Below are 16,889 nucleotides of genomic sequence, written 5' to 3' on the forward strand. Positions count from 1 at the left end.
TGAAATTTTCGTGCAATCAGCTGCCAACGCTAAGTTTCACTTGGCTCCCCAACTGAAGAGGCTGTAGCTCATATTGAACATACCACCAGGTTCAGGAGTGGAACAGTAACCAGCAGGTACTGCTACCCGAGACTTCTACAAAAGACCAAGCTCCTTAAGCCCTCTTAAAATTAATTTCTTGCAAGTGCCGCAGAGGGTGCACTGGATGAGGTTGCACGTGCCAGAAAAGGGGGCTAAAGTTCTCTGTTCTCTGTTCTCTGTCATTTCTGTCGGGGCAAGTCATGCTAGAATGTCCCTGCAATTGAAATAGACAAATTCGAAAATAAAGAAAAATACATCGACAAACGTGTAAATATTAGAGTGATATTTTATCTAAAGAAGAGTTGTCTCAAAAAGATGATCAACCGGCACCCTCAAAAAAGAGTAATTTTTTTTTGACATTATAATTATTATGTTTAAATGTGTGTCTATAAATGTCAAAAACTTTTTATTCTTTTTTTTTTACATAATGCCCACAATTTCATGTTAGGTTAAGTTTATATTTGTAAACATGTATTATTGCAATTTTTGTTTTTTACGATTACAAAAGAATCATAAGGTTTACAAATTAAAATGTGATATTTCTCAAGCCTGGGTGCTCTGTGATGTAATTCACCACTGTAATTAGGCCTCCTGGCCTGTTGTGGTGCAAACAAAAAAAAAAAAATTGTTTTGCGCTAAAATAAAATGTAGTTAAATGTGCTAAAACTTAATTTCAATTTAAAATTTAATTTCAGACAATTTTCCTCTGGCTGGAAACATAAGCACAACTCAAAACTTTAACATTTCTTAAAACCATGTAAATTTTTCAAGCATCATATCTCAAAAACTATTAGACATACGGAGCTGTGGGGTTAGCTTAAATTGTTTTAAATTTAATATATTGAGTTTTTCTACTGACATTTCTTGGTGGAACTGCATTTTAATTATAATAATAAAAATACTTTATAGTTTTATTCCACTTTTATTTATAATTATTTTATAATTTTTTTTACCAGTGACCGGGTTTCGTCGTGACCGACACCAGTCTGACGATGTCAGTCATGACAAAACCCGGTCACTGGTAAAAAAAATTATAAAATAATTATAAATAAAAGTGGAATAAAACTATAAAGTATTTTTATTATGTTTTAAATTTAATATTCTTTCAAAATGAAAAGAGCAACTATTGTCAAAAGCCCATAGTTTTTAAATTAAATTGCAAAAACTAAATAAAAAAACATTTTTTTCAGTTTTTCACGTATTATGCAGATAGCACAACTTTTTTTTGCTTGCAAAATGTAGTTTCGCACTCCCCTAATGGGTCCAAACAACATACCAAAAATGCAGCTTTACATCGCGTTTTGCGATTTTAATGTAGAATTTGACTGGCCTATTAAGGGCTTATTAAAAAAATGTTTACTTTCTTTAAAATAGGCAAATTACGTAACTACTTAAAACCCCTTTAATAAAAATCCTTGGTGCGACACTGATTCTTTATAAAAAAGTTGTCCATAGTCTGTCTTTGTCTTGTCCATTTCAATTTAATATTTTTTTCAACTACATAAACGTATTTTTATACCTATCTTAAATTTTAACATCTTATAATGGAGTGTCAAAGTTGATTTGTATTTTTTTTTAATTTTCTGATAACAATAAAATTTAACATACACTGCTGTTTATAAATCATATAATGCTTATTATTTTCATAAAGACACGACAAAGCATTAAAATAATGTAATGCAACGTATTTATTCAGGTAGTTGTAAAAAAACAATTTACATCAGCTAGTAATAATTGACTAATACAATATATTTTATACAATAATAATTTCAAACAATTTTTTTTAAAATTTAGACTCTTTCTGATGACACTATGGCTAACTATATGGATAATGATTTTGATAAATATCAATAAAATTCCTCGGTTAAGATTTGCCTAGTTTATTTTGACCGACAAGCACGTTCACCTAAGTGGGCATCTTCAGGATTGTTTACCTACCTACCTATACGGATGTTTGTTTTTTAAGAAAACCATCGCCATCCTACAAAACGATGAGACAAACTCAGCATCTGTAATCTCCTTTGGAAACTTATGAAACATCATCAATCCTTTATGATGCAGATTGTTCCGAGTCGCCTTGGTTCTTGTATTAGGGAGTCTGAAACATTCACTTCCCCTAGTAGGATAGAAATGAGTTTTGTTATAACGCTGAATATTACTGAACATGTATTTGGGTAAAGTTTTTCTCTTTAATATGAATATTGATACTAACATATTTATAAAATTTAATGATTAATTCAAATTATAATAATTATCACAATAATAAAACAAAGGTACGGGAACATGACTGCGGCATTACTGGAAACTTTCCCTAATGCAGTGTGGTATGAGACCTCTGCAATTCGCTGCTTGTTGTAGAATTTCTGGCTTGAGCCATCATATTCTCTACTCGACTAGTGGTTTCCCTGACCACTCCTGATAGGTCAGCTAGATCCGGAAGGTCTAAAGTAATATGTGCTGACAGACGCTTATAAACAGAACTAGTATCTTTTTTATTCTTCCTGGTTTCTTCATACTTCAACTGCTGCTTTAAGAATATGGCATTCTTTAGCATCTCTTGAATATTGGCGAAGCTTTTTGCGGCTCCATCCATAGATTTCACAGCACTAAAAAAAGAATAAAAGAAACCATATTTACTCACCAGAAAAGAAATATGAGTAAGCTAAGCAAGTTGCTACATCGGTGAGTGAAATTTTTTAATAGGAGACAAACTTTGTGTAAATACTAAGCTATTATTATAAAAAAATATATATTGGAAATACATTTTATATATGTATATATATATTTATAACGGTGGGCATATTGCCTTAAGGAAATTTATCTCTACCTACCCAAGTTTAAGAAAATAAACAGCAAGTTTATAATATTATGTTGTTTCAACTGACTTGTTTCATAATGTACTATTTTATAGCTTAATTGAAAATGGTTGTTATTGTTTAATTTTTAATGTTAAAATCATCATAATGATCACCCATCGGCACCCAGTGGTGCATAAGACTCTGCATTGGCAGCGTATCTGAATCATTTTTGGTACTTGGAAGGTCCGTCTTAGACTTCAGGTCCCAGTCAAGGAACAATAAGTTATTGCAGTGAAGAACCGCATTTATACCTCTCAGTTCACCCTGTCAGGAATCGAACCCAGAATCCTAAACACGGTAGGTGTACACGCCAACCACAACATTACAAGGTAGACTTATTTCCACTTGTTTTCTTATTTCGGGATTTTTACCTGAGAGTAGCTATTGAGCAGAAAATATTCGTCCAGAGTTCTGGTTTTATTTACACACAGAAGAGTCAATTTTATCTGTCCGGACACAGAAAAAGCACACATGAGTGCTGCATTTGATACAATTGACCAGTTTTCTTATTAAAAGAGTAGAAGTAACTTTTGGAATTTCTGGGCTCACAAAGGTATGGATCCAATCTTATCTTTCGGAGCGAACGCAATCAGTTCAGATTACCCTTCTTAAATTTGGCGTCCCACAAGGTTCCGTGCTTGGTCCTATACTCTTCACGCTGTTCATCAATGATGTGTCCAAAATTATTCAATCATTCGGATTACTATCCTGTGATGCGGATGATCAACAAATCTATTTTTATTGCTCTCCTCAAGATATAAACAATTTGATGAATCGCGTGTCTCAATGCATCCGAACTGTCAATAATTGGATGTTATTAAACAGACTCAAACTCAATCCATCTAAAACTGAGCTTGTGACTGACTTCAAACTGACAGCGACAAAAAAGCTACAGCACCTTTTATACAGATCTCCGATTTCAATCACAGGTTGTGATCTAACCCCTAGTATAAATGTTAAACTACTGGGTTTTCATTTAAATTCATACCATTCTCTTCATTCTCATGTCAATTAAATGGTAAGTGCTGGTTTCTTCCATCTCCGACAAATCAAATTCGTACGGAGAATTATTCCAATATGCGCAATTAAGGTCTTATGAATGCTTATGTCGTTTCACGTCTAGATTACTGTAATGGAATATACGCAAATCTCCCAAAATACTAAACTGATAAACTTCAATCTGTTTTCAATGCAGCAGCAAGGCTTATTACAGGAGTAAAAAAATATTCTCACATCTCACAACATCTTTGAGATTTGAACTGGTCAAAAAGCCCAGAGAGAATAAAATACAAGCTTTCCTGGACAGTATTCTCTTATTAAATCTCTTCATGAAATGACTCCAAGATTTCTATCGGACCTTTGTATTGGGGAAAATACATGTCAAAGAAAATCTACTCTTAGGTCAGCATTTGATTCAGGAAGAGGAAAACTTGTCGAAATCCGGCGCTCCCCAAACACTAGATTTGGAGATTGTGCCGTTGCCGGCCCCTCTGCCTGGAACCAATTGCCTTCAAACTTACGAATCATCGACAGTCCCAGTCAGTTCAGATCCCAACTAAAATCCCAGTTCTTTAGATTATCATACCCTCAATTTTAAATCAGAAAATATAATATGTCACTTTAGCTTAGTTAGAATGTAAGTTTACATATACAATTGTAAAGCGACCTTGAGGTGATTTTTCACAAAAATGGCGCTATATAAATCAGCCAGTTTAATTATTATTATTTATTATGACAAATGACAAGTGTTAAATAAATGGAACAATCTAAATGAAAGCGTAACAAATTATCAAACTGCATTCGGCAATCTAAAAGAAAGGTTTTTGTGCAGCATAGCATAGAAACGCAGCTAGTAGTATGAGCTTTATTACCTCACAGCGTACTCCACATCATAACACCTTCCCTGCAGCTCGTGGTGGAGTTTGGTAACCTCTATCCTCCTCTCCACCATCGGAGGCAGAGCCTTCCTCACGTGTTCTTGCAGCCTGTAGAATGCTAGTGAAGGCTCATTCGCTACGATGTGCATGTTTTCTGAGATACGTTCAGTAGCTTAAAGAATCAAGAACCTAATATTATTTTTATAGGATTATAGTTTGATTGATCGTGGATACCGTTTTAAGAATAAGTATATGTAAAACAACAATTATGATAGTTATCATAATTGTTGTTTTACACGATAAACATTTACATTTCAAAGAAAATCATTAGTTATTGGGACTAACCTTTTTTAACCTTTAATTCTAAATCAGGATCTCCTGTATAAACGACAGACATTTCGATTTAAAGGAAGACGGTATTCTTAGGTTTCAGATTCACAAGTACAAAGTAAATATATAAGTTTTAATTAAACAAACTTCGATTGGTAAACAAGATCAAAATAAATTGAATTTGACAGATCGTCAGATTTTGCAGCAAAAGTTGGTAAATAGTCATTGTCTATGGTACAATTTGACATAATTATGTATCTAGTCTATGAGAGTGGGTGTTGATTCACAACCCCCTCTACAAGTAGAGGTGGTTTTGGTTGATTTGACTCGTGGCACTGTACGACTGTACACATTGTACTATATAATCTGTGACTGTACACTGTAACAGGTTACAAGTAATACCTTACCGCCTTACCCATAAAAGGTATATAGTTTGCAAAACCATAATATTGATGATAATATATGTTTCATCTTTACTACTATTATTACTCAAATATTCTCCCTCCCATGAACCAGTTTTCTTTTTGAGTTTATCTAATGCGTTTTTTTTTTTATAAATGCCTTTTCGTTCCTGTAGGTTATCAAATACATTTTTGTTTTTCGGTTATTTGATTGTAGTAGAGAGAGGTTTGAACTTCAAGCCTTTACTTTCTGATTCAGCGTCCGTGACACTACCCCGTAATACTACAAACCACAACCCGCCTTAAAATTCCAACCTCAGAAATAAAATCAATTACTAAAAAAAAAAATGATTGTGTCGGTAATTATTTTTTTACTTTTTACCAAGTACCCAATTGTTCAGTTTCATATTATATGGTTCTGCTGTAGTATCGGCCTCGTGGTGTAATAGTCAGCGCGTTTTCTTACTATGCAAGAGGTCTAGGGTTCGATTCCCGACATGGTTGATATAAAATAAAAGGGTGTTTTTACACTAGAATATTTCGTAGTCCTTGGACTGGTACCTGAAGCGTAAGACTGATCATCTTACCTTCATGTAACAAAAAAAAATAAAAAATTTGGTGTTATTGGTATACCAATGCAGTGCCCTATGCACCATTAGGTGTAGAAAGGGAATAATGATGATGATGTACGTAGATATCAGATAAATTATTTATCTAATCGGCACGTGTTATGTACCATCAAGCATATTATTAAATATGTTTTTTTGTTTCTTTACTTATAAACTTAAATTTATGAGTTGAATATTTTAACGCACCGAATACAATACCAGTATATGTAAGTAAAAAAACTTCTAGGTAAAGCTTTTTACTAAAACAAATCATTAAGTCATTGTACTGGGAATTTTGGGTAAAGAGAATAAAAAGTACTTATAAAATTAATTTAAAACAGCTTTTTATGTTCGTAATAGGTATTGCAAACATAATATGCCCATTTCTTGTTGATTTACAAAAACGCAATTGATTGAAAGTGTAAATTTTACGATATAAGTAGTTCTACATTTTATGCAACATATGCACATAATATAACCTATAACTACTTATTAATCTTAACTACATATGAGTAAGAAATACGTTATAACTTTATTGTCAACATAGCTACAGATAATTATCTTTCAACAATTATTGACATAGATGCATTAATTTTTTTATCGCACGCGCCTGATAAGTAAATAAAATGACTAATTTGTATAAAAAATCAGAGCATCTCGATCAAAGACCTTGACAACTTTTGAACACTTTAACTTCGTGGTTTTATATTAGGTAGGTAGTATGTACTACTTATCCTCGGTTTTATTTTAGTCAAATTCGGAAGCAGTAATAAACCGTGGCGTAAGTAAATGAATGCTAAAAAGAAATGCTAGAAGAAATTATTCAGACAATAAATTGACTCTTTGAGTACGTGTCACCATTTATTTTGTAAATGTACAACAGGGCCTTCGTGGAGTACAATATTTATAATATATGTACATAGATATAAATTTAGAGTATATATATGTATATATGTATGTATAAATGTGTAAGGCAGAGATAAGCATTATCGACACAATCAAGAAAAGAGCTCTGCGCTAGTTTGGACATGTCGAGTGAAAAAACAGCCAAGAATATTTACAATGTCAATGTTGATGGATACAAATTTCTGTATCCTCTATTTAGAGGAAGACCGAGAAATACATGGCATGACCAAATCCAATAAATACTTGAAGATAGGCATGTCAAAAGTCGGTATAATCGGAGCGCGTGCATGATAAGATATATTGATGTAGAGAAAGAGAGATCTGTATGCAAAGATAGAGTGATGTGGCGTACTATTCTCTCTGCCTATCCTTACGGGGAAGCGGCGTGATGGTTTGTTGTTGTTGTTAAAATATATATATATATATTTTAACAAGTATGAGAAATATCGTCAGCCTAACTTTTGAAGCTCGTATCTAGGTCCCAAATATACTTTCAGGGGTGCTATTCTGAACCATTTTCTTGGCACGAGAAAACAGTTTTTCTCATGTATTTTGTATGTAAATACACGAGATAATACGGCCACAATAGTGTTTGAAATACCAGCCCAGGAGATGGTAAAAACAATTTTTACTTCAGTAGCAATTGTCAGCGAAGTTTTTTTTCAATAGATTTTAAAAAAAATAATGGAACACTGTATGAACAATATAAGTTTACATATGAAGGCATTAGAAGCAAACTTAGAAATCTCCATTGAAGGAGTAACTGAGATATTTGTGAAAAAAATTGAAAAAAGAATTGTGAGATTTCTAATTATGCTTCACTGGAATCACTTCAATGGAAAATATAAAGTTTGCGGTGTCAAGTAGTATAATTTAAACATGTTTTTGCAAGATTTAGAAACGGTGTCGAATTACGCTATTATTTAGGTGGGTAGGCTTTTATGTATAGTTTATTTTGTCATCAATAACTAATTTTTCGTTTTTGGTTGATATTTCTAAGTTTGCTTTTCATACACTCTCATATATTAATTGTTTGAAGTCCTAACAGAAAAAGCCAAAACATCATTTTAGATAGTTGGTGAACTTTAGAGTTTTACAAGTTAAGGTGACGATATCTAATCCAATCTAACCTGTGAGTAAATGGGTATTATTAAAATTTTAATATAAGTTTTGTAAATCAGTAAGCGAGAGGTATCTCTAAAAACCCAACATTTCAAGAGAGACAAATAATTATTGATTTTTCATACATTAAACATCTTGTATTTTTTAATGATAGGCTTTAAAGTAAATTGGTTTTCTAGAATGTATATTGATTTATATTACAAAAATACACCAAAAAAATCTTTGGCAGAAGTAAACGTTTTCTGACTATCCTCAATCTCTAATTTGGTGTAGAGTTACAATAAAAAATCATGTGTTTTTAAAGAAATTATGTGTTATTGCTATTTATCGTGTAATACATGACGAAAATTTTAATTTCGACATTGTAATAACTCAATTTCATAATATTTGGAGTTACCGTAGTTTACCTCTAACATAATCTCTGGATTGTGGATAGATATGCATAGATAATAGATAATAGATATTTAGATTTAGATATGTCAAACTATTAATCTGTGATGTCAAAATTGACAAATTCACTGAAAGCCCGATTAATGAGTCATTGTGCCAATTAAAAATTTATGGCAAATCGGTAAAAAATAATCAAACAAATAATAAACGAAATAATATTATAAAAACAAAATAAAACATTTGTTCTAATATATAGTAATAAAGCATTACTCACTTTATATTAATTTATTATTCTCAATGATCCCTTTATTACTTTATAGGCAGGTATGTTCTATAATATGTAGGTATGTTATATCGTTTTATTTACATAAATATTTACCTTCCATAATAATAAATACAAACTACCCACGATTCAATAAATACTAAATACTTCAATTTATCCTTACAATCGATTATCAATTAGCTAGTATATTTTTTAATTATTTAAACCGGGAAGCCGTCATACGAAGATAAGCACGCGTAAATGAAAAAAGATAAAGACTAAAAAAGACTAACGAGTAATATTTTTATCTTAATGAACTCCAGACATTGGTCGAATAAAAATTAGTCAGTCAGACAATTTCTTTCCGATCGATTCATGTTGTGTCTGGAAAACAAGAACAAAAAAATTAAAATGGTACTCTTTAGATTATTAACTTTTTTCTATTATTACTTAACCACGTGGAAAAGGTGTCTTGTTAAGTTACTAGTTTATTCCATTTATTTGCAAATTTTAGGAATTGGAAAACCAGCGCCGTAGTAATTGGGTGCAAGCTATTCCAGGAAGTTTGAAACTACTTTTTCCATTTCGCATGTTACTGCGTTTATACGCAGCTTGCGTCCTAGTATGGGACATATCTTGGCTCGCCTTTTACGCCGTGCTCTCAATAGCGAGAGCCGGTTTAGAGCTCATACGGCCACCTCCCCTGAAATCTGTCGCAGGTGAAGTTGTCATGGTAAGTACTCGTATCGCCCATACATCTTCAGTATGTAGATTATTAGCTAAATTTTCTTCAGTATTGTGTTTTACAATCAATACATTGCAACTTATTGTTGTAAGATAAATACGGGTTTATTTATTTATTTACTGACTCATTCAGTCCATTCAACAATGGCAAACACATTTCCTTATAATACCAGAAAGGCCAGTGAGAATAAATTATTAATGAAAACCAAATTAGGGGTGGTATTCTGAATCTTCTGTATCCCCTAGAGAGTGATTCATTTAAGGAGTTTAGTTTTTTGCATGCACCTAAATTTTGCTTCATTTATAGCCACACTAATGATCAAACGTCATATAAATACGGGCATGTGAAACTCTACATGAAGATTTTTATTTAGAACATTATTGCGCCCTATTTACCAATTGTTCAATTATAAAATGTAGTTATAATTTTATTGACGTTTACAAGAGATTCAATGAATCCTGTGTAAAGAATAATATACTACTACTAAGTATTCCCCAAAACACCTAATTAGGTTGAATTGACCGAGCCATCTTTGTTTTTCCGTTTTTTAAACAGTTTTATATCATTTGACGTTTAATCATCAGTGTAGCTATTACGCAAAGCAAAGTGTCATCACATTAAAAAAATAAAAATTCCTAAATTCACCACTAGGGTGTAGAGAGGATTCAGAATACCACTCCTGATTTGAATAATATTTGGCATATAATTTAGTCTATCTTTCCACTTTTTGATTTTGATGAAAAAAGATTTGTTTGATCGGGGTATTTTTACTAATCCGATGTCTTTTGTAGGTGGTCGGCGCATGTCGAGGTGTGGGGAAAGAAATAGTAAAGCAGATGGCCACGAAAGGTGCTAACGTTGTCTGTATCGATATAAACTCAGATTTAAATGCTCACATCGCTATAGAGGCCCAAGCTCTAGTTCCCCCGAGAACTGGCAAGGTTTTGCACTTCAACTGCGATGTCACCAGGAAGGAAGATGTGAAGAAGATGGCCAAGGCTGTGAAACGTGAAGTGGGAGATGTGACGATGCTATTCCATTGTTGCGGTATTCCCAGTCCGCGCACTCTCCTCAATGAACCCTCCTCCGATATTTACAAAACCATGGATCTGACCCTTACTTCTCATTTTTGGGTGAGTTGCCTGCATAAATAGTTCCTATGTTTATTTAGTTTCGGTAAATGGTTTTCAAAACCAGGCGAAGCACCTACCTATTCACTGTCACAGGTAATATAAACGAGTTCCTTTTATAATAATTACCGCGAAACCATCCAATTTTGCCCTGGATGGATATTTTGCCCAAACAGTCTAATCTATGATCAACCTTTAAAAAAACACATTTCTATTTGATTTCGGTAAATTTGGTACCAAATTTACGGTTTCGCGGTACTTATTACTTGCAAAACCCAGCAAAATTCAAAATCTTAAAAAGTGAGATATAAATTGAAATTTATTCAAAATACATTTGTTTACAATAATTATAACATAGTTTGAAATACGGCATTCTCTGTGAGAATCTGACTTTTAAATTATTGGGTTTTTTGCAAACATGGCTTTGAGTATTGCAAAGTTGGCAATCTCCAAAATTAAATTTATTATTTCACTATTGTCTCTTGACATAATTGTGATTAAATAGCTAGTTAAATATAACATATTAACTGGTCATAATAAAAAAAAAATAGTAAAAAAAAATCAGTGTTTAAAGTGGCCACTTAAACCAGCCAATGACAGGTCATAAGCCCTGTAAATTCCTAGACTTCCATATTCCCTTCTTTAAGGTATTCTCCATCCCTGTTGTGATTTTTTAATATTATTGTAACAGTTTTTTTTATGATTTACTCAAAATAAAGAAAGATAGATTTTGATGGGTTTGTAAATACGAGCAGTACCCTCAATTTTCATTATAGGTAAATTTAAAATACCCTTGAAATGATTTGTTTGACAGGAAATGCAAAATAGAATAGAATTGTTTTCTCATTTTCTAGCTTTAAAGTTTAAGCTTAATGCTTTCAGAGCTTCATGTATTAATATGAAGCTGAAAGCATTAACATTAGAGGTTTGAGGCATGTTCCCAATCCACAACCACATTTACACTATTTTAAGTGTATTTTTTTTCTAACATGTAGCCATAAAATTGAGTTATTTTGGAATATTCAAATATGGATGTTCAAACATAGGCAGAATGCTTGTGATCACTCGTACCAGCCAATAAAAGGTCATAAGCCGTATAAATTCCTAGATGTATGTACCTTTCGCAATTTGTTGTAATGTATATCAATATAAAAATAAAGCAAATATTTTTTATTGAAATATGTCTGAAGAAATGACATAGTTCTGAGTTTTCTATATTTTTCGTTATTTGTTTTCTGATTGTGATATTCCTAGTCATTTTTTGTGCAATTTTTGTATTTATCAACATTTGCCTGCATTTTTAATGAAGGTAATTTTTAAAGCGAATTTATTTTATTTAGTTTAAATTCACACATCAGATAGTACAACAATCCAGAAAACTCTATTTAACTTATCACCCCAACAACAAGGTAAATATTTTTTTTTTATGATAATAAAATAGGATAGTTTTTGTGTAGATACTGGAAAAAAAATTGATTTTTCTTTGTAATGCTACGGTATTTGATTCACCTTTCTATTTCTAGCTTTTAGATGAATTCCTTCCGACGATGAAGAGGATGAATCACGGTCACATAGTGGCACTCACTTCAGTGGCGGGGCTCAGCGGTCAGAAGGGGCAGCTGCCCATGAGTGTAGCCCAAATAGCCGTTCAAGGGCTCGCCCAATCTGTGCTGGAGGAGTTGCGAATCTCCAAGAATAGTGATGTTCATGTCACCGTTGTCCACGTCTATCCCTTCATCATCAGTGCAGATGTGGCTTCTGATATTCGACTCAGGTAAATTGTATTTTTTAAAAATAATTAGCAATAAAAAATATGTTTTTTTTTGTATATGCGTTACATCAAGAAAAATTTAATGTATCATGCCTTCTCCCTGTGCTGACATATGGCTGTAAAACTTTTGTGTTCACAAAAAATAAATACACAAATTATCAGTGTCACAGAGAGCCATGGAAAGGAGAATGCTAGGTATTTCGTTGAGAGATAGAAAAACCAATACATGGATAAGAGCGAGAACAAAGGTCACCGATGTGGTCCGTAGGGCTGCCAACCAGAAATGGAGCTGGGCTGGTCATATAGCCAGAACCACAGACTCTAGATGGGCCAAAAAAGTCCCAGAATGGCGACCCAGAACAGGTAGAAGAAGTGTCGGAAGGCCTCAGACAAGGTGGTCTGATGACATAAGATGAGTTGTAGGAAGTGGTTGGATGCGGTTGGCTCAGAGTAGGGAGATATGGAGACTAAAGGGGGAGGCCTATGTTCACCATTGGATAAGAGATGGCTGATGATGATGATGATCATGCCTTCTATAAAAATACATACTTATTTTTGTTGTTATTGAATTTATCAAATATTTATGACAACATTTTAATATGGAAAAAAAAACGTTTACTCACAAAGTTAGCCAAGTACAAGAGCATCTTTCTCAAAGTGGGCGCTGAAGGCCTTCAGGGGGGCGATAGAACGCCCAGAGAAAATTGGGGGCGTTGAGGCGGTCTAGGGGGGCGATGGCTTATTTATAAAAGGCCTTTAAAAGGAAACACTAATGAAAGTGGATGTATGACAGCGGTAAAAGGAAAAGATGGTGACTAATGATAGTGGAATAAAAACGAGATGGAAGGAATACTTCAAGGTGTATGAAACGCATACAGGAAATAAAAGCACTGCGGCACCTTCTCGCATAAGTTTTAATGCAGATGATGGTACGACAGAGATATGTATGGAAGAAATAAGAAGTGCTGCCAAATATATGAAGAATGGAAAAGCGCAAGGTTTTGATAATGGTTTGTTTGATTATTATGATTTGTGGGATTTATTTGTTTAATATTTTTACTATTAATATGTATTTCATTGCTATGTAATTATGCCCTATTTTTTTGAATACTCTGTTTTACCTATTATGTAAATTGTAAAAAACAAAAAAATTTAAATAAAAAAAATAATTAAAAAAGGGTTTATAAAAAGGACAAATTGGTCCTTGTCATTACCAATAAACAAATGCTTTGTTTTGTGTTAGTATTGAGAACCTATAGTGTAGAGGGTCACTTCTAGTTACTTTGCATCGGACTACTAATTCTTACTTTGGAGAATTTCAGTGAGGAACTTCGACCGAGTGTAGAGTTGGTTTTAAATTATTACATACCTCATTTTATGTGAACCACTAATGTGTATTTTCTTATTAATTGAATTATACGAGGGTTGCCTTTTATATTTCGGGATAATAGTTAAGAAAAACAAAAATTTATTATAGAAAATGACTTCATTGTTTTTTAGAATATTCTCCACGGTGATTAATATACTATTGCATAAGTTTGACCCAATTTTTGAAGCACTTTTGCCACTCAGACTGAGGTACCTCTGAAACATTCATTTTGAAAGCATCGACCGCTTCTTCAGGTGCCGAAAAATGTTGACCTCGCAATTTATTTTTGATGTTCGGTAATAAAAAGAAGTCATTGGGTGCCAAATCAGGAGCATACGGCGGATGAGTCATTAATTCAATGATTTGACCGGTCAAATATTCAATAAGAAAGTTCAGTATTAAAAAAAAAAAAATATTTGTTACAACCAAAAATTTTTTTACAATTTTCATATATCGTATTATCAGCGCAATGATTTTTCAAAGTTTTGTGTTTCTGAAATAACTCCGCGTGTGATGTCAGAGGTTCTCTTCCACTTACTCTCGATAAGTTCAGCCTGAATCTCACGGTAAGTCAATTGACTATCTTCCATTATCAGTTGATACACAGCATCAATGTTTTTCAGGACAACCGATTTTAAACAACCTTCACGAAATTCGTCATTGAGCGAACTGCGGTCACAATTGAATTCCGTATACCATCGATAAATACAATTAAGTTCATCGATGCGCTGTTGTTGAGTTAATCCACGTTGAAAGTTGTAAAAAATAATCACATGAATATTTTCATGTTTTAATTACATTTTTGCACTGATATCAAATTTAGAAATAACTACCTATAGCAATTGAAAATAGGAACTGTATAAAAAAAAACTTAATGAGAAAATATATCTTCTAAAATGTCAAAGTCTACGATAAAGGTGTCAGTTCCCAGATAGCAGCACCAGTGTTGCCAAATTTCGAAATACATAAGGCAACCCTCGTAAAAACAGAATAAGTCTCTTTATTTGTAGATAAATAACTACCGATTGTGAAAACATGTTAAAGAAAAAATGACATAATTAATCAACATCTCTGACACTGAATTCTTCCATAGTAATGAAATATTACATTTGCTAATAATTCGCCTAAGTTTGTGACCAAAGATGATTACATAATATGACTCATAGGTAGAATGTAATCATTGCGTTATGTATTGTGTTGTGGCTTCTTCCAGGATACCGAGTTACTTTGGCACAATTGGCGCGGCTTCGGCTGCCAAATCTATAATAGAAGCAGTCCGGAGGAATTATGTGGAAGTGTCCATTCCTCGTCACCTGCTGTTTATCGGTCATCTCCTGAGGATCCTTCCACGACAAGCCACTGTCATGATGAGGGAAATGCTAGACACCGGAGTTGACTTCGGCTGATGTATTATTAGGATTATTTGTAAACAAATCAAATTATTACTCTCTACATTTATATTGATTTGTCGATTGCGAGTATTAATGCAGAATTTTAAAGTGGCGGGTGCTTGTCGATTATTTCTTCCATTAAAATAAACAACAAAGCCTAATTATGCTAGGGTTTGTGCAATTGTAGTTCATATATTTCGGCATACTTATTATAATATAAGTATGTATATTTTTATATAATTATTGTGGTGATCGCTCAACATACGGTTTCAAAATAATTATTATGTATGTAAATATCTGTTAAAGCTTATAAGACTGAAGGCTGATTATTTATTTCTGATGTTCAGTAGTTTAAAAATGAAAGTAGCGCAAGAAAGATGAGATGTATTTATATTTAAAAAAAAATTATACAATGAAACACAATTATTTAAAGAATGTTTTATTATTTTCCCATGTCCTTTTAATTTTATTTATTTGCCGAATGAAATCTTTCTACACAGAATCTCAACAGAATAAAACATGCATAAACTAAAAATCACAATTAATCTCTCAATGTAAATCTTAATGTCATCACATATTTATCGTAAAATAATAATTTTTAAATTACATTAACCTAAATTACCCTGGGATTAATCTAACCAATGCGACTATGCATGGTTGCGAAATGTGCTAACCAATGCATTGTAGAGATGGATGGAAAATAAAATCGTGTAGATTTTACATCGAGTTTTCAACGAGTTATAAATAAGTATTCAAAATTGGAAATGAAGTTGTGGTAGAGGGGGGTTGAACCTCGGTCCTCTGGTCTGTGAGTCTGCGGCACTAGCCACAAACCATAACCCGGTTCAGCCTCTATGAAGTTCTTCATAAACATAAATTACTGAAAGCATTTGTCACCCCGGCCACGGCTCCCCGATTTCTCCAACATCGCACAAACTACACAATATCGGGGAACCCAGACAGTAGGCAATATCATATAACTTGTGGTTTTGATCAATGATTTTTTACTAAGAAATATAGTATGTATATAAAATGTTAAGTTCCAAAGCATTTGGACTACGTATACATATTAAATGACTGCGTTTGAAAAATATAACAGATTTTGTCTGTATTTATAAGTTTTATTATTTTATATACATGTACAGTTTTTATTTTATTTTACTAATACGTAATATTTCATTCATCTCATCTTTTCCTTTCTTCACCTAATGGTGCATAGGGCACTGCATCGGTACACCAATCGCAGCGTATCTTGATCATTTTTGTTACATGAAGGTAAGATGATCAGTCTTACACTTCAGGTATCAGTCCAGGGACTTTAAAATATTCTAGTGTGAAAACACCCTTTTAAATAAATATTTCGTATCAACCATGTCAGGAATTGAACCTGAGACCTCTTAAATGGTAGGCAGACGCACTGACCATTACACCACGAGGTCGACACAATATTAAATAGATATTACAAAAGAATATTTGATTATAACTGAAAAACTCCATTAAACTAATTTTTCATTACCAGACTTCGAATATATTATATTGAAACATAATTTTCGTGACTTATTTTTTTTTAGAACAAGGATATTTAATAAAATTAATATTTTAATTACTAACTTTGTGATTTTCCATGTCAAATAATTTCATTATGTAA

The 16,889-nt window shown here is 32.8% G+C and overlaps 2 protein-coding genes across 7 annotated transcripts; one reads left to right on the forward strand and one right to left on the reverse strand.

The window, feature by feature from the left end:
• Positions 1-1,751: 1,751 nt before the first annotated feature.
• Positions 1,752-5,529, reverse strand: LOC148283855 (BLOC-1-related complex subunit 8 homolog). Of its 2 annotated transcripts, none has more exons than XM_088243104.1 (3): positions 5,162-5,529; positions 4,811-4,988; positions 1,752-2,687 (listed from the first exon to the last, which is right to left on the reverse strand). In XM_088243104.1, exons 1-3 carry the CDS (start codon positions 5,211-5,213, stop codon positions 2,393-2,395), a joined length of 525 nt encoding a protein of 174 aa, XP_088099230.1. In that variant the 5' UTR covers positions 5,214-5,529; the 3' UTR covers positions 1,752-2,392. The 2 variants fall into 2 exon arrangements, with proteins under 2 accessions (XP_088099230.1, XP_088099231.1); XM_088243105.1 differs by having other exon boundaries at positions 4,811-5,005; positions 5,162-5,389.
• Positions 5,530-5,546: 17 nt separating this feature from the next.
• On the forward strand, positions 5,547-15,673 carry LOC148283856 (epidermal retinol dehydrogenase 2-like). Of its 5 annotated transcripts, none has more exons than XM_088243100.1 (5): positions 5,547-5,570; positions 9,350-9,568; positions 10,372-10,713; positions 12,234-12,484; positions 15,064-15,673. In XM_088243100.1, the coding sequence occupies exons 2-5, from the start codon at positions 9,425-9,427 to the stop codon at positions 15,254-15,256; spliced, it is 930 nt and encodes a 309-aa protein (XP_088099226.1). In that variant the 5' UTR covers positions 5,547-5,570; positions 9,350-9,424; the 3' UTR covers positions 15,257-15,673. The 5 variants fall into 5 exon arrangements, with proteins under 5 accessions (XP_088099226.1, XP_088099225.1, XP_088099223.1 ...); XM_088243099.1 differs by lacking the exon at positions 5,547-5,570 and adding an exon at positions 8,650-8,917; XM_088243097.1 differs by lacking the exon at positions 5,547-5,570 and adding an exon at positions 8,662-8,897.
• The last annotated feature ends 1,216 nt before the right edge of the window (positions 15,674-16,889 follow it).

The sequence above is a fragment of the Micrasema longulum genome, unplaced genomic scaffold, assembly GCF_059751315.1.
Source record: "Micrasema longulum isolate JH-2025_06_02 unplaced genomic scaffold, ASM5975131v1 h1tg000185l, whole genome shotgun sequence".
Taxonomy (NCBI): Eukaryota; Metazoa; Arthropoda; class Insecta; order Trichoptera; family Brachycentridae; genus Micrasema; species Micrasema longulum.

Excerpts from the sequence above, each read along its gene's own strand:
- LOC148283856 (XM_088243096.1), top strand. The coding sequence starts at position 9,211 with ATGTTGTGTCTGGAAAACAAGAACAAAAAAATTAAAATG. Across the intron at positions 9,250-9,349 it reads AGAACAAAAAAATTAAAATG|GAATTGGAAAACCAGCGCCG; the intron begins GTACTCTTTAGA and ends TGCAAATTTTAG. Across the intron at positions 12,485-15,063 it reads GCTTCTGATATTCGACTCAG|GATACCGAGTTACTTTGGCA; the intron begins GTAAATTGTATT and ends GGCTTCTTCCAG.
- LOC148283855 (XM_088243104.1), bottom strand. The coding sequence starts at position 5,213 with ATGTCTGTCGTTTATACAGGAGATCCTGATTTAGAATTAAAGGTTAAA. Across the intron at positions 4,989-5,161 it reads AGAATTAAAGGTTAAAAAAG|CTACTGAACGTATCTCAGAA; the intron begins GTTAGTCCCAAT and ends TGATTCTTTAAG. Across the intron at positions 2,688-4,810 it reads GATGTGGAGTACGCTGTGAG|TGCTGTGAAATCTATGGATG; the intron begins GTAATAAAGCTC and ends TTCTTTTTTTAG.